This window comes from Ochotona curzoniae, unplaced genomic scaffold (assembly GCF_017591425.1).
Source record: "Ochotona curzoniae isolate NIBS_2020 unplaced genomic scaffold, NIBS_Ocur_1.0 scaffold_4505, whole genome shotgun sequence".
Classification (NCBI taxonomy): domain Eukaryota; kingdom Metazoa; phylum Chordata; class Mammalia; order Lagomorpha; family Ochotonidae; genus Ochotona; species Ochotona curzoniae.
In genome coordinates this window covers 47,183,917-47,202,618 of record NW_024467118.1, presented here as the reverse complement: position 1 = coordinate 47,202,618, position 18,702 = coordinate 47,183,917, and the positions used below count along the sequence as shown (strand labels likewise).

The window sequence follows — 18,702 nt, the reverse complement described above, 5'->3', positions numbered from 1 at the left end:
AAATCCTGAGTGCAATGAAGAAAATGTATTCCACATGTGTGTGATTCATTTTTTACTTAATTCATCAAAATGTTATTTCACAGCTAGCTGATGTCCAGGAAAGCTGTTTGGGTCCTGGCTGCTGACAGCTGTGAGTCTTCGAGTGGATGTGATGGCTTCGAAGGGCTGATTCTCCTAGAGTCTCTTGCAGTCTGGGCCACCCTATGGGGGTTCATTGGGTTTAGGGCCCAACCAGAAGCTGTGACAAACTCAAAGGCAGCCTTGGAAGGGACTTCAAGCCTAACTTTGAGCATGAGCCAGAAGACTCAGTGTGTCTCTATGGGAAGTAAATTGGCTCTGCCTTTCTTGATCAGATTAATCCCTTCTGCTTGCACAGAAAGGAGACGGGAAGGGCCAGTTTTGTCATTTGATCTAACTGAAGGAGCACTATAAATTCACACCTTGCAAAAAGTTTAACAAACCCTCAAAAGACCATACTATCACCTACCTCAACACCACCTTCTTTGAAAAAAGATTGCCCAGGGGAAGAAAATGCATTCAACAACCATTAAGCACCAGTCAACTTGTTCATGAGCTACTCTTCCTACTGCTGTTCCACCCCCTCTCCCTTAATCAAATATAATAAACTTACCCTGATATCTATATGGTAAATGCCCTTTCCTGTATTTGGTCAAACTGGTCTAGCCCATGAAAGCCCATGCTTTCCTTCCAAAATAGAGGTGAAACGCCAGGTCTACAAGTTCGTCTCTGTTCTTTGAGCTAGCAAGAACAAAGGTATGTATCAGCTCATCTTCTTGGGTTGGCTCTGTTTTACTCCACCTACCATAGGGTCGCTATTAACAACAATGAAGTGTTGGTGTCTGCCACTTGCCTGGTGCCACTGGGAGCCAATGCTTAGGGAACACATTGACCCAATCCTTTCCTCCATGTGGCCCAGGATCCCAAGTCCCAGAGTGACTATCAGAACCCACAAACAGTACCTATTTGTAGAGTACTGAGTTCTTGACAGTGGCCTAAGCAAAAGTTCACAGGATGCTTGAGCATACAGCTATTAGCCAATATGAACTGTCAGGCGCTCCTGTCAGCCAGGACCCAGCTGAAATATGCAGAGTTTATAAGTCAGATGGTTTAGGAATTGGATCTTGAGGACTAGGTTGATATCAACTGCTAGATCAGGTTGGCGATCTTAGAAGGCTATGGCCTTTCTATGGGAGAGCATGATTCAGCAGGGCTTTCACTCAAAACCATGGCCGCCTCCTTTTCAGAAGAGAACAAAAGTTTGAATGCAAAGCCATTGTCTATTAAGGGAGCACAGATGAGCAAGAGCACCTAGCCCCACATCAACCATTCCAACAAAGTACCCAAAGCTCCATTGGCTTACACTCAGTAGGGGAGAATTTATCCCCAAACCCCAGCCTGCATCCTATGCCACCCTATACCTCTTGAAAACGAAAAGCTTTCCATCTTTCACAGACAGAAAGGCAATCCCTGATGAAAGTGGGCTGGTCTAATTGCAAAATGTTTCCAGGCAGATACTGCCTTGAGAGCCTTCCTCAAACCATCACGTTTCTGGCTCCAATTCTCATGAAAGATTAAATAGCTTTATGCACTGACTGTTTACTCGGAAGAAAATTTAAGAGCAAGGCCTTTAATAGCTATCTAGCTGCACAAGGAGATAAAGGTGCATCCTCCTGATTAATTGCATATGCTGCTTGCTGAACAGAAGACTGGGCAGCTCTGTGGCTGCCCAGATGCAACCATGGAAGCCAGGACGTCCAGTCCAGTGCCGAGAGAGCAAAGTAATTCTAGAGATAGCCTCTCTCTGAGTAATCCCAGCTTCTAATTTGAACAACCTAATCTTGCCCTGGAGAACTCCACATTCAAGATAAGACAGTAGGAGTGTGATTCAGCTGTCTGGGAGCCAGCAAGCCCACTCAGAAAGCAGCTCAGGGTGGCCAGGCACAACGGACATCTGAGTCTTCTCTCTTTAGGAGATATTTTTAATATATCTTTTTAAAAATACCTTAAGCCCAACGGAGTAAGTTGGCCTTTTCATTCAGGTTTGGAAAGCCATCTTGAGTTGCTGGAACTTGTCTGGTACTTCTCAGCTTAGGTCAGGCACTATTTTGCTGTTCAGGAACTTTCTAGAAGCTTCCATTCCAGCCTAGAAACATTTCTACTCCCATCTCTGCTGCACAGCAAAGCATGAACTTGATAGGATGGGAGAGAAAAAAAGATCAAATTCTTTTTCCTGCTTCCATGCATGTATTTTGGCTTTTATGATGTCGACCTTTGTTAAGACTTGTGTCTGAAGAATTTGAGGTTAGTTTTTCCTAAAAAGGGTTAAAGAAGTGGGTTTTTGAAGGTTAGAGAAAAACATCTGAGTTTTTCTACCATATGCCATCTCACATGCCCTCACACCTACACAGGTGATGAAGCTGTGGCTACATCTGGTAGGCAGGAAGAATGTCACACCCGGGCCACATGGGGGAAATCTAAATATAAGGAGGAGTTGCTTCCGTCCCACTGGGACCACCTCTCTATGGATTTCTCATGCCCGTGGGAAGGGAAACCCTTTCATCTAATTGTATCACTTGCCTTCATATAGAGAAGAACTGGGAACATGGGGCAAATTATACATACTCTGCAGGCATGTTATACATTTTGGTGATTCTTTTTTAATCCTGAATCGGTACGGGTCATTATATTTCCTACTCTAAAAAAAAAGGTGAACCCTTCAAATAACTCATAAGGCAAAAACTTTCCAAGCTATAATTTGTCTTTGGTGAGCATGTGTTCTTCACGTTTGTTAAAATCATAGCCATTACTGATTGAACCATTTTGCATGCCAGGCTAGTAAGTAGCTACAGGTTGGTGAGGGACTCCGTGAGTCTTTTTCTTCTGAATTCAACTTCAGTTATCTAAAGTGAGCAAAGCCAATAACTAGGACATTGCCCAGCACCTAAACATACTGTGTGGCAGTTTTATGAATATACTGGAGTACTTTAAAAAGGTGATGGGAAATATAATCTAAGAGTAAGTTTATGGGTAAGAGTTTGGGCTAGGCGAAAAGGCACTGGCTAGAACACCCGAGTCCGGGGTGGAGTGCTGTGGCTGGCTACCTGGTCCTGACTCCCAACTCCAGCCTCCTGCTAATGTGAATGCCAGGAGACAGCAGTGATGGCTTGAGAATGTGAGTTACTGCAGCCCACTTGGAGACGGGGACTGGGTTCCCAGATCTAAGTTTTAGCACCCTCTGGCCATTGCAGGTGTTTAGGGAGTGAACTTGCAGGTGGGGCATCTTTTCACCTATCTCTTCCTCTATCTGTCACTCTGCCTCTGGAATAAATACATTCTTTAAAAATTTAAGGTAAGTTTCATTTGGAATAAAAATACATGAAAACCGTGCTTATGCAGGGTCTTCAAAAAGTTCATGGGAAGTGCATATTATGAAAATGTTATCCCTGGCTTCCAAAATTTCACACCAAAATAAACAAGTTTTAAAATTTTATTTTCAGTGAACTTTTTGAATTCTCTCATAACTTTTTTTTTCCATGTCTGTAATTCGGGGAGTAGAATTCAATCCTGACAGTTGTGGAATATATGTTGGTTATTTGTTTTATAGAGTAAGTACTCACATTCTAGCCAAGCAATGGTAAAGATTATGTTCTAAGAAAACTTGGCTTGACAGCCTTCAAACCACCTGTTTTCATGAGAACTCTTGGAAGAACAAAAGCACACGGAGCCACTGAAAGCCACCTTCTTTTATAACCTGTACCTTCCAAACATGCTTCCACAAACTTTTCCATCACTTGACTTCACCCTTTTGGGGGAGCTTTTCTGATCCAAAGCTTCTTGAGCATAATTCTTCTACAGTGTAATTCAACCCCCTCTCCTCCCTGTGAATTGATACCCTATGCATGTGTTTTTCTCTTTCAGATTTCAAATCCGACTTCAGAGCTGCTCCAATCAGATCAGTGGATGTCTACAATGTCATGTGCCATGTGGCAGGCATCACCCCACTGCCCAATAACGGGTCCTGGTCCCGGGTGATGTGCATGCTGAAGGGCCAGGCCAGCGCAGCCCCGGCAGCCCAGCAGAGAGGCTGTGTGCTGCTGGCCTTGCTTCTCCTCTTACTGTTGGTGTAACTGTTTGCAGTGCTGGTCCAACACGCTGTCAGCAAGTCTCCAACACTTGCTTTACGAAATGATGTTCGTGTTATGTGAGAATGATTGCTTCATTAACACAATCAAGGCCACATATACTGCACATATTGGATTCTAGGATGATTCCATCGACAGAAGTCCCTACTTCTTATAAAAGAAAAACTCAATATTTTTCCCCTGAAGGTAGGAAAAGTCTTGTTTTTTCATTTGTATGGGATCTTCCAAAGGTTGATGAAAAAATGTGTTACAAAAAAACAAAACAAAACAAAAAACTATGCGTGGATTTCAAAATGGTTTCCACCAAATAAACTGCTCTTTTACCTCCATTTCCCCACAAACCTTTTAAAGAACACTTGTACACAGTTTTTGCCTTTCTTTTCATATGGTTTCTCAGAATGAGCCATCAGAACAGTGACCTGTTTCCATAGCAACCAAACTTTGACTGTCTCTCACATGGTCATCCTGTGGCTTTTTCTGACCTGCCTTGCACAAACTACACACCCAGGAGCCATCCTTGATAACTGTGGCTGGAATCCTGTACTGTTCCTTCCATCCCCAAAAAACCCTTATACAACTCGTTACCAAGTCTCACACAGAACATTCCTTACGTATCTTAGCAGAGATCAATCATATATATTCACTCAGGGCAGAACTCACAGAGCTGGCGAGTGGTATCCCCTTCCAAAGTGTGACTATGCCAAAACTTTCTTCCTCATTTGAGGAGCAGAACAGCTAACACCGGCTATTGGCTTGGTAGTACAGGGTGGTATGAGCTTTGTGGGTAGACTGATGGCTTGCCTGCCAGTCTGTTTTCCTGGGGAAAGCTTCCTCCAACTACTGCCAGTCTAGGCTCCTGCCGCAGAATGTAGATGTTGGCAATACCTGGCATGCCATTACCGGCAAGAAGAGGGGTGTCTTATTCGTGGGAATATACATGCACCAGCCCAAATTTCAGTTCACTGCTAAGCTGATCCTGCAGCAGTGGCTGCAAAGAGTATCCTTGAAAGAAGCAGAATTCCCAAGAAAGTGGTGGAAGGTGCAGACAGCCCACACTCTAGGATGTTCCACTAAGACATTTGGTAGGGTCGGTGGAGTCGGTGCATCTTCCACTGCACACCTGTCAGCATGTGCCCCACTGCAGGCTGAGGAGTATCTGTGAATATATCCTAGCATTACATTCAAAACGAGTTTGCACTAGGGGAAAAAATGACTTTGCACTAAATGAAGCAGATCTGTAATTGGGACTTTGAAGGTAGGAAGCAACAACACACTGGGTCTCCTGAGGATGTCGTCGCCTTTACATGGTGTCATCTTGAAGAGTGGACATTAAGGCTTGTCCCAGTTCAGGAAGGCTGGGAGAGCCAGCTCTGCACCGTGAATCTGAGTGTCAAAAATTCACTGCTTTAAGCCCTTGAATTTGTCTTCACAAAAGAGTTCTGAGACCTTATGTAACACATTTTAAAAGCTGCAGCAAATCATGACATCAATTGGCAAGGAGGCAAATCAGCCTTTGTTATCTGGCTGGAAGCAAATTAGTACTTTCCAAACACCGGCAGGAGTTGTGGAAGTAGGCGTCATTGTTCTGTGCTCTTTGCCTATGAAGGATGGCATTCTCGCAAATTCCCTGAGCTTGCTTCCCTTCCTGGTCAAGGAAGCAACTCAGAGAGACATCCCAGCGCTCCATGTAAAAGTGAATCATCAAAATCAAGACTTGTAAACAAGTGGTGTCTTGCACCTATAGTTCCTGTCCTGTTCTCCTTCACTAGTGCTGCAATCCTTCCAGTTACATAAGAAAATTTCAGATGTTTGTCAAAGTGTAATTATTCCACTGTAAAAAAAAATAACAATAAAGGGAATTAGGAGACAAAAGGAATCATGAATACTGGTAAATAACAAAAAAAATTCAGACACTGGGTGGAAAAATAAAACTTTTGCCTAAATTCATGCATACATTGTAATACTTTCATTATTCGATTAAGATCTATTTCTTTTTTATTTTTATTTTAAAGTCACCTTGTTTTCTCCAGAAAAACAAATCCACTTTCTCTAAATTTGTTGTATTCCTCAAGAGTAAAATCTACTGGGAATATGGACAGCTCCCTTGTCTCCTGGACTATTTTATGACTCCACCATTAATTCCAGGAGGAAGACACTGGAGTTGGTGAGACAAATGGCTGCCTAATATAAAAGAAAACCCAGGGCAACTACATTCTTAAGACCTCCATGTGGACAAGAACAAGCCCAGAGAATTCTTTCTAGCCTAGGGGAGTCCTGAAGCATAGCATCCCAGCTCTCCTTACATGTGAAGCAAACCTAGAAGCCCCTATCAGATCTGAATCCAGAAACAGACAGCAGTTTGTAAGCCTCCTGGGATTATAAGCAGTGCTTATCACAGGTGCTGAGGATCTGCAGTGGGGCCTCAGACAGACAGCCTCAGTGAATTATACTGTGCTAAGGTTTGGGTGCGCGCTCAGGCAGCAGGTCTAGTTTGAGTCTGGTGGAGCCGGATCACCTTCATATCAGTCAGTTTCTCTGGGAGCCATTAGACTGATGTTGGCCACCTGCCCTAAATGGGTCAAGCTTCTAGCCTTCTGCGCCTCCCACTCCTGGGAGCTCTCGGAGTCCCAATGGGGCTGTTAGAGAAACTGGGATATTGTTCAAGACTCACAGCTATTTCTGCGGCTTCTCTCTGCAAGCATTTTGCATCCCTGTAAATATCAAGAGATTTCCAAATATGATTGTCGGTGTTTTATCTTTCTAAGCAATTTGTGCTAGATTGAAGTCAACTACTGTAAGTCAAGTACTTGCTAGAACAAGGGGTCAGGATTTTGCCTTGACAGATCGGCTATGAAGCACTTGGGATTGGTCTCAGGGATGTGCTGTGGAAAATAAAGTTGCATACTGTTTTGACATCATAAAATAGCACCTGGTGTCTCAAAGGACTAATATATGTCCAATAAACATGTGTGCAAAGAAAAACAAAGAATAAATGACATTAAGGAATCTTGCTTAAACTTCAGAATTCTCTTAGTAATTCCTCAAATTAAACAAGCTTTTCATTTTCCTCTGTTAAAAAAAATGTTTTTACTTATTTGAAAGAGAGTTCTCGGCCTGACACTATGGCTCAGTGGCTAAATCCTCACCGTGCACATTCCCTGATCCCATATGGGTGCTGGTTTGTTACCCAGCTGCACTTGGGGAGTGAACCAGTGAATGGGAGATCTGTCCCTCTGTCTCTCCTCCTCTACATGTAAATCTACATTTCCAATAAAAATGATCTATATCTATATCTATCTATCTACCTATCTATCTATCTACACACACACACACATACACACACACACATTAAAAAACAGTCCAGAGAAGGAAAGGGAGAGACAGAGAGAGGTCTTCCAGCTTTACCCTTCAAATAGTCAGAATAGACCAGCTGAAACCAGGAGCCAGAAGCTTCTTCCAGCTTTCCCACTTGAGGTCAGTGGGCACTTGTAGCACCCGCTGCTGATTTCCCAGGTGCATTAGCAGGGAGCTGGGTTGAAAGAGGAGCAGCCAAGATGAACCAGCAGTCATATGGGATGCTGGGACTTGAACCAATGGCCATTTGGAATGCTGGTATTGTAGACAGCAGCTTAACATGCATTGCCACAGTGCCAGGCCTTATCTTGCTTTTTAAAAATCATTGCATAACTGGCAATTTCATGGATAAAACATATTCTATCCCAGGTTCATAAACTAAACTTCAGGAAAATAAAAAGGAAGAGAAGAAGGAAGAGGTAAAGTGATTCAATTTTAAACACATGGAACACATTAAACTTTTAATCTGTATAGCAGCTTTATGGAGATTGAACTCACACAGCATAAATTCATCTATTTAAAAGGTACAATTCCATGAATTCAAGTATAGTCCCAGAGATGGCTGACTTTCACACAGTCAATTTTAGAACATCTTTCTCACCTCAGAAAGAAACTCAATACCCATTAGTACATTAGCAGTTGCTCCCCTCTTACTCCTACCAAAACTCCAGGCTACCACCAAGCCTTTTGTCTACAGACCTGCCTATTTCAAATATCACATAATGGAATTGCAGAACATGCTCTTTTTGGATGGTTCCTCTCACTTAGCACAATGCTTCTAAGACTATAACACAAATTAGTACTTTATTTCCTTTCTTTACAAATATTCCATTTTTAGAAAGATTTATTTCTTTTTATTGGAAAGTCAGATGTACAAAGAGCAGGAGAGACAGAGAAGAAGATCTTCCATCCAATGGTTCACTCCCCAAGTGGCCGCAACAGCCAGAGCTGAGCCAATCCGAAGCCAGAAGCCAGGGGCCACTTTCGGGTCTCCCACGTGGGTGCAGGATCCTAATGCTTTGGGTCACCCTCGACTGCTTTCCCAGGCCACAAGCAGGGAACTGGATGGGAAGCAGGGCCACTGTGGTTAGAACCGGTGGCCATATGGCACATGCAAGGTAAGGACTTTAGCCACTAGGCTACCGTGCCGGGCCCACAAATAATATTCCTTTTGTAGGGCTATGCTGTTCTCTCTCTCTCTTTCTCTCTTTCTCTCTTTCTCTCTCTCTCTCTCTATATATATATATGTATAGACTCACACACATATTATATACACTCATCTGTTGATGGTTATTTAATTTTTTTCTTACCTTTTAGATCCTACCAATTTTGTTGCTCTGAACATTTGCATACATGATTTTGCAGATGTATGTTTTCAGAAAATTTGGGTCACATAGTAACTCTATGTTAACTTTTGAGGAACCACAGACTATTTTCCAAAATGACTGCTGCGTTGTCCATTCCCTCCAGTATAGTATGAAGCCTCATACTGCATCCTCACGAACATTTGTTACCAACTTTCTCTCTGAATTATAGCCATTGCAGTGAGGGTAAGGCAGTAGATCATTGTGTTTTCTTTGCATTTCTATAAAGGAAAATCATGTTGAGCATTTTTTCATGTGTTTATTGGATACTTTTCTATTGTTGTGGGGGAAATGTCCATTCAAATCCTTTGCCCATGCTTGGTTTAATTATTTACCTTCTTGAATAATAAACATTTTTTACACCTTATGGATACAAGCCTCTTACCATATAATGATTTGCAAATATTTTCCCATTCTGTGAATTTTCTTTTTTACTTTTTTAATAGCATCCTTTGAGACATGGCAGTTTTAAATATTTGATGCAGTCCAACTTATTTATTTTCTCCTCTGTCAGTTGTCATTTTGGGGTCATATCCAAGAAGGTTTGACTTGCTCCAAGATCATGAAGACTTACTCCTCTAACTTCCTCTTAGATGGCTATAAATTTCTGTTTTTGATCCACGTTGAGTTCCTTTCTACATACGATGTGAGGAAGGGACACAACTTCATTCTTTTCTACATTGATATCCAGCTGTTCATGTATAAAGTATTGCAAAATATACTTAATATTTAGAGAGATGTTCAAAGGATTCTGTTTAACAAAACAAATCACTTCAGAAATTTGGATCTTTATGCCACAGTGTATACGATACTGGGCACACCATTCTTAAATAAGTGTCATATATATTCAAAGAGAAACAGCCTCAAAAACAGGTGAACAATTACAGAGCTCTTGAATTTAGTTCCTGCCCATTATACACTCTGCAGCATAGCCTGCCAGGAGGGTCTGTGCTGGCTCACTCAGATGCACCATGTCAACCATGGGCTCTGGGGAAGCCTAAGCAGAAGCTCTGCCTTATCATCATGCAATGACCTTCCATCAGGTTTCCTTGATCTTTAAGGTGCCAGTTCATTTTCTTCCCTCCCAATTGAGACTGCAAGTCCCTCCAAGCCCCTGTGACCTTCTGTTGTCTTCATTGAATGTTTTTGCATGGCTTACCAAGGTTGGAACAGATTCTCTATGAATGAACATTTTAGTTGTATTTGTAACATTTCTTCAACTCCCAGTTTTGGAAGTCCCTGATTTGAGGTGGGCATTTGGCATAGTGACTCAAGCCTTCACTTGGTGTGCCGGCATCCCCATGTCCTCATACTGCAGTGATGGTTTCAGTCCCTGTTATTCTGCTGCTGCACCAGCCTCATCTTGGAAGGCAGTAGTTGATCACTCAAGCTCAAGCCTTGAGCCCTTGCCATCCACAGCAGAGACCTGGAGTTCCTGGACCATGGAGTTCCAGATTCCTGGGTTCAGCCTAGCCCAACCCGGCTGCTACAAGCATTTACAAAGAGATCTGGCAGATGAAAGATCTGTTTCTCATTCTCTCTCTCTCTCTCTCTCTCTCTCTCCTTCTTTCAAATTCAAATAAAGATAAAATAAATGTTTTTTAAAAACCTAGCATGATGATGAATGATAATTTGAAAAACATTTAAAATAAAGAAAACAAATCCATTGGGCCCAGTGCAATGGCTCAATGGTTAAATCCTTAACGTCCAGGCACTAGGATCCCATATGGGTGCCAGTCCATGTCCCAGCTGCTCCACTTCCCACTCAGCTCCCTGCTGATGGTCTGGGAAAGCAGTAGAGGATAGCCCAATGGCTTTGTACCTGTATGAAAGACCAGGAAAAAGCTCCTGGCTTCAGATTGGCTCAGCTCTGGCCATTGCATTTAGCAAGTGAACCAGTGGATAAAACATCTTTCTGTATCTCCTTCTTTCCGAAAATCTGTGTGCCTTTCCAATAAAAACAAATACAATCTTAAATAAATACATAAATAAAGCCCTTGCTTCACACCATTTGAATCTCACAATTGGTCTTTTCCTCTAGCTGCATTTGTCTGAATTGTTTCACTTTCGTTTCCCTTTAGTAATGACAAATACAGTATCTCACAATTCCATATATTTATATTCCTTATATTCATGCACATTTTATTTTACATGAATTTGTTTTTACATACTAAATATGCAAACAGTTACCTGTTTCTTCTCTGACTGCTTAATTTCTTTGAGAACAGGCAGTTCAATCTCTGTCTCTCTAAGTCTGGGTTTGAGAGACACTAGTAATTGACATGCCTGTGCTTGAACTAATGATGAAGGTCACTGTGATGGGCACAGGATTTGGCAGCTGGAGAGCAAAGCATCACTTGTATTACAACAGAGCTACTAGGTAGTGGGAAATAGGACTCACGGTGCTATGCTGAGGAAGGCTGCAGGCTTGCCCACCAGGACCCTGCATCTGGAAGCTCAGCACAGAGGGGTGAACACTGTGAGCACCGGCATGTTGCCCAGGTAGTCCCTGGAAATGGGGGTGGGGGCTCCTTCCCAAGCTCCTCCATCAGGCAAGTTACTTCTCCTTCTTTCCCAGGAAGACAAGTGTGCAGGGAATCCAGCAAGGGGAGAACTGGAGACTGGGACAAATGGCAGGGAGTACCAAAAATGGGAGTCACTGCTTCCCCACATGGTGGCACCTGTGGCCTGGGTCTCTGACCTTGGAACCTGTTTCTCCCCGTGAGGAGTAGCAGGTGCAAGGTCCAGAAGCAGCATCCCTTCCTGTGAGATACACTGTGAAAAAATCAGCACAAAGCAAGATTACCAGACCAGACAGCAGCAGAAAGCTGCTGGATGTGGAAACTTCTAACAGTTGGTGAATAAGCCATGGACAGGCTATGGAGAGTGGTGGTGCAGCCACAAAGCTCCCTTGTCATGATATTGTAGGCTTTAAAAGGATCACAATTTCAGTTGGGTCTAGGGGGCAGCTTGTGTCTGGAGTGCAGACTAAATTCAGTATCAACTTCTGTATTTGCTGCACATTTCCTGTTCTCCCATCACGGTGATGCAAGAAGAGGATGAGGAAAGCATCCCACAAGGCCTTCAGACACTTTATACAATCCAGACTCTTCTGCAGCCTTGTGACTTCACGTTTATGTTGGCCACTTAGACTTCCCTGCCGTGAGTCATGAGCTTCACTACTTTCAGAGGCATCAGGGTCCTGCCCACACCTGGACTCCAGAACTGTCAGAGAACAGGCTTCTGTGGACTTCAACTGCATGCTGCATGATTATCGGTTACAGCAGCTGCAGGTTTGTATCCTTCAAATCACTTCTGGTCTCGGCGCAGTTCACCAGGGTTTCTTGAACTTATCTGTCATCCCAAGCAATGTGAATACACAAAAGACAAAATGTGGTGATGTCATCCCAGGGCCTGCACTGTGCCTTCTTCCACTGTTTTTTTCATTGTTAATTTTATTTATTTATCTATTTATGTGTGGAGGTGGGGGTGGGAGGAGCTTCCAGATACCATTTCACTCTCCAACAGCAACCAGGGCAGGGCCAGGTCAAAGCCAGGAGCTGGGAACTTAATCCAGGCCTCCCACATGGCTGTCAGGAGCCCAGTTACTTGAGCCACCACCAACTTCTGCCCTGGCAGCCATAGAGGCAGGTTCTAGATCCAGGAACTCCCATGTGGGATGCAGCTGAACCTGCAGGTTCACCTCTAAGGCCAAACACTGACCCCACATTCTTCCACCTTTGGAGTAGAATTGTATTCTAATTCTTTTGGGCAATGCATGATGAACAAGAATTTCAAAGAAAATTAGAGTCATGTAATGAAAGAAAGTCATAGCTCTTAGGCGGAGGGACCAGAGGCAGGAAGCTCAGCCTGTATTCCTGTGGTATGCTCGGGCCCCACCTTTCTGGAATCTTACTCTGGGCCATCCGATGGCCCTTCCACCTTCCTCCCCTGTACTTAGCCTGCATAGTGAGCTCTCTGGAAAAATAGAGCATGTTATTCATGCGCTGGAAACACCAAACCAAACTTCCAAACCCTTGTCTCTGTCATTGTTACAAAATTAAATTCCAAATGCTGCCTCCAGTCCATTTCCATGCTTCTATTTTCCTCTCCTCTCTTCATGCTGCATCTTTATGTTTCACACCTGAGGCCGTTGGGGTGTACCATTCTCCATCCCTTTGCACTGGCTTCCTGTCCCAGATGCTCCTTCCCACTCCCTGGCTAGCAACCTTCTATTTATTTTTCCATGCCCTAGATTCTCCTGGAAGGCTCTGTGCCTTCACATTCCTTGTGTTGTTTATTCCAAATCAAGCCACTCTGCATAGCCTAGTTTGTTTTCAATGTTTCTGCAAGGAGGCTGAAAGCCAAACAGAAAACTGGGGTAGAGTTTTTCTGTTTGGGGCTGTCCCCTAACTTTCAACATCACCTGCCACCAATGGTTGAAGTTTTCTGTTGCATATTTGGAGGAATGTGTGAATGCATAAATAACAAAGGTAGACAGATAAGGATGCTCTGGCGAGCAGCTCACCTCCATCTGCAGAGAGCTCCTCATCATAGCAACGTGCTGGAAAAGCCAGATGCAGAAAATTCTTCACATAGAGCAGCAGGACTTGAGACAGAACCAGATGTGGCGCGCCAGGTCCAGAGGGCGCGGGCTTCCTCTCCAGCCTTTCAGCAGCACTCCTCATTAGTCAAATGCAAGTGCAAGTGGAGCGAGAGGAGAAAGGGCAAGAAGATAAACGAGCTTTGTCTTCACCAATTCCACTTTTCAGCGAGACTTGGATACAAGCTGCTACTGTCATTTTACTCAGGGCCTTAGAAGAGACATGGGGAAGTTGGCTCAGAATCGTCATACCCAAGATGTGGCATGTGGAAGAGAAGGACGAGGAAGGTCCTGTCACCGCTTTTTCCTTCCCTCGCCTTAGTGCTGAGCCTTGTTTTTGATTCCTTTCAGCAGCAAGGGGAAGTGGGCATAGCTTTGTCTGCACCTCTCCTTTCTCCTCAGATAATCTGCCGGTTAGGAGAGTTTGGCTTCGGGGGGGAAAGGTCAGGGGTAACCTGAGGGAGCATGCTCACACACCTCTCACTCCCGCCCATAGGGAGAGGCACAAGAAGGAATGGGCGCAATGGGCCAGGCAAAAGCCATCCTGTTGCCTGTAAATGTAAGGAGCAGGGAGGGCGTCGTGGTGCTGTCTGGCACCTTGTCAGGACACAGAAGGGGAAGCAACAGCCCAGTCGTTCGTTCTAACGGGATGGGTGGATTTAGAAAGAAGCCAAAGGAGGGTGGTTGCTGTGAAGCTGCGGGGAGTGGATCTTAAGCCTAGCAGGTAGGCTGTTTGAATCTTCCTGAGTTCATAACATCTGGCTCCAACTTCCTGTTGAGGAAAGCGCTAGTAGGCAACAGGTTGATGATTCAAGTAGTGGAACTCCTGGTACCCATGTGGGAGACCTGGATTGAGTTCTGGTTGTTTACTTTCAGACTGGTTCAGCCTTGGCTGTTGCAGGCATTAGGGAGTAAACTCACAAGTGGAAGCTATCATTGATCTATACTATCTATTGATTTATCATCTGTCATCATCACTGTTACCTATCAGTATAAATATCTTCTACCAATCATCTCTACCTCTGTCAAATAAATAACAAGATTTTTTAAGAAAGAGAAAGAAAACCACCCTAAATCTGCTGTTAGGACACAAAGCCCAACCTGTTACCCTTGGTTTTCCACTTTACTTTTAGAATATTCAAAAGCCCCCATAACATAGCTTCTATAAGTACGTACAGAAAAGTACTAGCATAATAATCCACAAGAAATTTAAAAATTTCAACTCAAGTCATGAGGTGTCAAAGCTGCCATAAAAATTATACAAGAAAAAACTATTTAAGATGTCCAGGACCCACCTTGGAACTTCTTACTCAACTGGTGAACACCAGGTATTGAAATTTTAAGAAAGAAAATTCTTCAAAAAATCTCCCCAGATCATTCTATTGTTTACCTAGGAATGAACACATTCAAGCAAAGAAAAATACTTAATAAAAGAAGCACAATATTAGGAGAAATGAAATCTTCTAAAAATCCTACAGAGCACTTATGATTTACCTAATTTTAATATCAGTACTTTTACAGAATAGGAAACTCATTATGTTCTGTTGTGCTGTAAAAACTATATCTAAAGCAGTAGACTGAACATTCTTTAGTACCTTATGATATCAAACTAACAAAAACCAACTAGAAAACAGTTTCCACTTGGGAAACTCTCTAAAACAAATCACAAAGTATAGCACCTTTCTGTTTGCAACTAGTCCTAATCAAAACTATCTACTGGTCCAGCAGGAAATGGCTCTGTTGCAATCTCCAGATCAAAACAGTTGAAAGGAAGTAGCCATGAAGTGAGCAAGCCTTGTCCAAAGCCACAAGGAGTGGATTTTTATAGAGGATGAAATTTCATTTGTCTTTTGGGAAAATTCAGTTTGAAATCGAAAACCTAAATCACACAATTAAATTAACATTGACTATAATAAGTCCAGCAGGGACCAGACAAGTTAATGTGGAGTGAGCTATTTGGAGTCAATAAAATTTACTGAACAAATACTCAATGGAGGACTTTTATATTCTTGAAGGGTCAGATCCATTAGTTTGTAGGAAAAGATCATCCAGTGAGCAGGCCTCAGCACCAATAGCCATATCCACGCTGCTGGGATTCTCAAGAAACTGGGAAGGTGCAGGAGAAGTTGAGGAGAACAGCCAAGGGGCATCTCTGAAATTTTGTGGAACACTTTGCCATGCATGGTGAACAAACCGTGCAAAGCTTTCAAAATAATAGCATCTTTAATTACGTATTTCTACTAACTTTTTGTTTGTTTGTTTGAAAGGTAGAATTAGAAGCAGATACAGAGACAGATATTTTCCATCCACTGGTTCACCCCTAAAATGGATGCAGTGGCTGGAGCTGGGCAGGTTCAATGCCAGGAGCCAGGAACTTCTTGGGGGGTCTCCACATTTACACATGGGCCCAAATTCTCAGGCCACCTTCTTCTGCTTTTCCATGCACATTATGAGGGAGCTGGATTAGAAGTGGAACAGTCAGAATTCAAACCAGTGCCCATAAGGGATGCTGGTGCTATGGGTGGAGGCTTAGCTTGCTACACGATGATGCTAGCCCTTCACTAATGTTTTAAGTTCCTGCATATAACTCAGGCCTAAAACATCCTTCTCAAAATCATATTTAAGGGGTTGGAAGCTCAATCTAACTCATTTCTTTCTTGTGTAAATATGGAAAACCCATATGTCAGCAAAGGCTACTACCCAAATCAAGGACAGTAATGAAATGTCATTTAGCTTTTCAGACTCCAGGGTGGTGGAGAGAGAGAGAGAGAGAAGGTGAGTTTTTGTAGCTTAAGAGCAATGACAGACACAATAAAGGCAGTCACAGAAGCGTTGGACTCCTGGATATCAACAATGAAGCAAAATTCAGCCAATTCCAGAACAACAAAAGGACAAAAAATGTAAAAGAGTATATATGATGCATGGTGAATTTTCATAGTCTTTACAGATTCCACATAAAGTAAAAAGTAAATCAGAATGCAATAAATAAATGGACTAAGGACATACATTTTCATATGCAAATATTTAATAAACATTTTTAAATTATGTTACTTCACATGTAATTAAATTATAAATAAGTAATATGCTCCTTCTGCCTCAGAAATTGGCAGAAGTTGTATTTTAGGTATTGCAGGGAAGTCTCAGGTGTGATGTACCCTGACCATGCTGGCTTAGCATATTCTTTCTAAGCACCGTCTCTCTCCTTTGATTCAGTGTATGTACACTGTCAACTAACAGTGTATGCACATACTTTTAAAATAAAACCCACCAAAGGGATTCTCTCTCTCTCTCTCTCTCTCTCTCTCTCTCTCTCTCTCACACACACACACACACAAAACACAATCCTGTGATTCATTACTTTCAGCCCTTTGGTTTTGATCTTCAGCGTTTTTTTTTCTTCTGCTGTTTATCTCAATAATTTGCCCATCACTAAGATCCTTATGACAATTTCTTATTGTTTACTGCACCTATTGCTTCCGTGGCCACTGCACCTATCTTTTCCTTTCACTGTGATTACTTCAGTTGGAATAATCATCATCAGTGTATCAAATATAATGATTATGTGAATCTCATTTACTTTCTGGTGATTATTTCCTCTCAAAACTCATGTGTGCTTTTCCAGAGTCAACACTTGTCCTATCTTATTCACTCAGATAATTTTCTTGATATTGATCTTTAATTACTTCCAACTGTTCTTTCTCATGCTTTGTACATGAATACAAATAGCTCTTTGTATAATAACATGAGAGTTTAAGGAAAATCTACATATTCTGTAAAGTAGTACCTTAAATGTCACCACTTATCTTAAAAATTAAGGTTGAAGCAAACCTCTCTAACTGCTGCGTTTTTGTATGAGAACACTGACATAGCTTGTAAGTGATATCCTCAGAGGGAGGTCACTTGGGTAACTCAGATAGGCAGCTACAATGTAGATGGAGTCGGCTTTAAGGGTATGAAAAATCGATGAGAGTTTGCAAATGGGCACTGAGACCCTACAGGTGGAAGTGAGATTCTGAACACAGATAGAAAAGCAACCATCTGGAAACCCAGAGCGGTACAGCTCCTTTTAAAAACTTTCTTTAAAATAAAACTAAAGGTATTCTACAGGTGACGATGGGAACAGACGTTGCTTTTGTCATTTTGAGTTTTCCCGATTCCCTAGGTTAAAAACTGAATAATAAAATCAACACCTACTGAAACTGTTTATGACAAAACTGGGTGACACAGTATCCTCAAGAACCCTAAGACACCAGTGGATGGGAACACAGTCAGGCAGCCTGCTGGCATTGGTGTCTGGGAGGGAAAAAATCTCTGACAGATCCAAGAACAAAGGAATCCTGAGATGTACCATGCGTGCCCATTGGGAAGCAGGCGGGGTTGGTGTGAAGATGAGAGCTGCCAAGGAGGAGCTTCTACCATTCCAACAGAGTGCGAGGGGCTGAGATGGTGGTTGCTCAAATCTAGGACAAAGACCAGAGGGATTTTTTCAGTAGGAGTTAAATCACAAGGCAGCACGAGTGGGACAGCAGGGCTGCTGGGAAGAGATTCATTCAGGCAGCAGTGGTAGAAAAAAAGAGAACTGGGATTCTAAGAAAGGAAACCTTCACGTGAGCATTTCTGAAAGTCACATGGAAACAACCAGAGGAAGTACCTTACCAAAGTAGGTTACTCTGAACCACACCTTTTTATAAAATTTAACAAAACTAGCTTCAACTCAACTAAAAAATTGCCTTAAGAGAAAATCCCAACCTGTAGGATATGGTTTAAAAATGAAAACAAGAAGCCGAATTTCAAGTCCTACAGACAAGGAGAGCATGCCAGAAAGAACTGCTCAGAAAAACATACCAAAACTATAATTTATTATTTTAAGATAACATACAGGAGGAAACAACTCAAGATGTGAAAGAATGACATAAATCATAACAGATGAACTCAAGAAAGAACAAAGGATAAGGAAAAACCATTTTAGAAATGAAGGTTAGGCCAGATGGAAAATAAGACGCAACAAGCATAATAAGTGATCCTTTAGAATACATGGTAGGTGAAGGGTGGGGCATAGCTGGAAACATCAAAGTTAAAACAAGAGATTGGAAGATTCAAAAGTGACAAATACTGCAGACAAGCAAAGAACAAATAACACAAAGACAATGAGAAACTAAAATGAATTGGATTAAGTTGCTTGCCTTAATCTTTGGCCAAGGAGTATAGTGGCTTGAGT

General features: G+C 42.4%; 1 protein-coding gene across 1 annotated transcript in view; it reads left to right on the top strand.

The window, feature by feature from the left end:
- ENPP6 (ectonucleotide pyrophosphatase/phosphodiesterase 6) overlaps positions 1-4,394 on the top strand; it is a 93,478-nt gene extending 89,084 nt beyond the window's left edge. The window contains exon 8 of the mRNA XM_040966212.1: positions 3,940-4,394. Coding sequence (XP_040822146.1) covers positions 3,940-4,148 — 209 coding nt within the window. The 3' untranslated portion in view covers positions 4,149-4,394. The remainder of the gene's footprint in view (positions 1-3,939) is intronic.
- Positions 4,395-18,702: the final 14,308 nt, after the last annotated feature.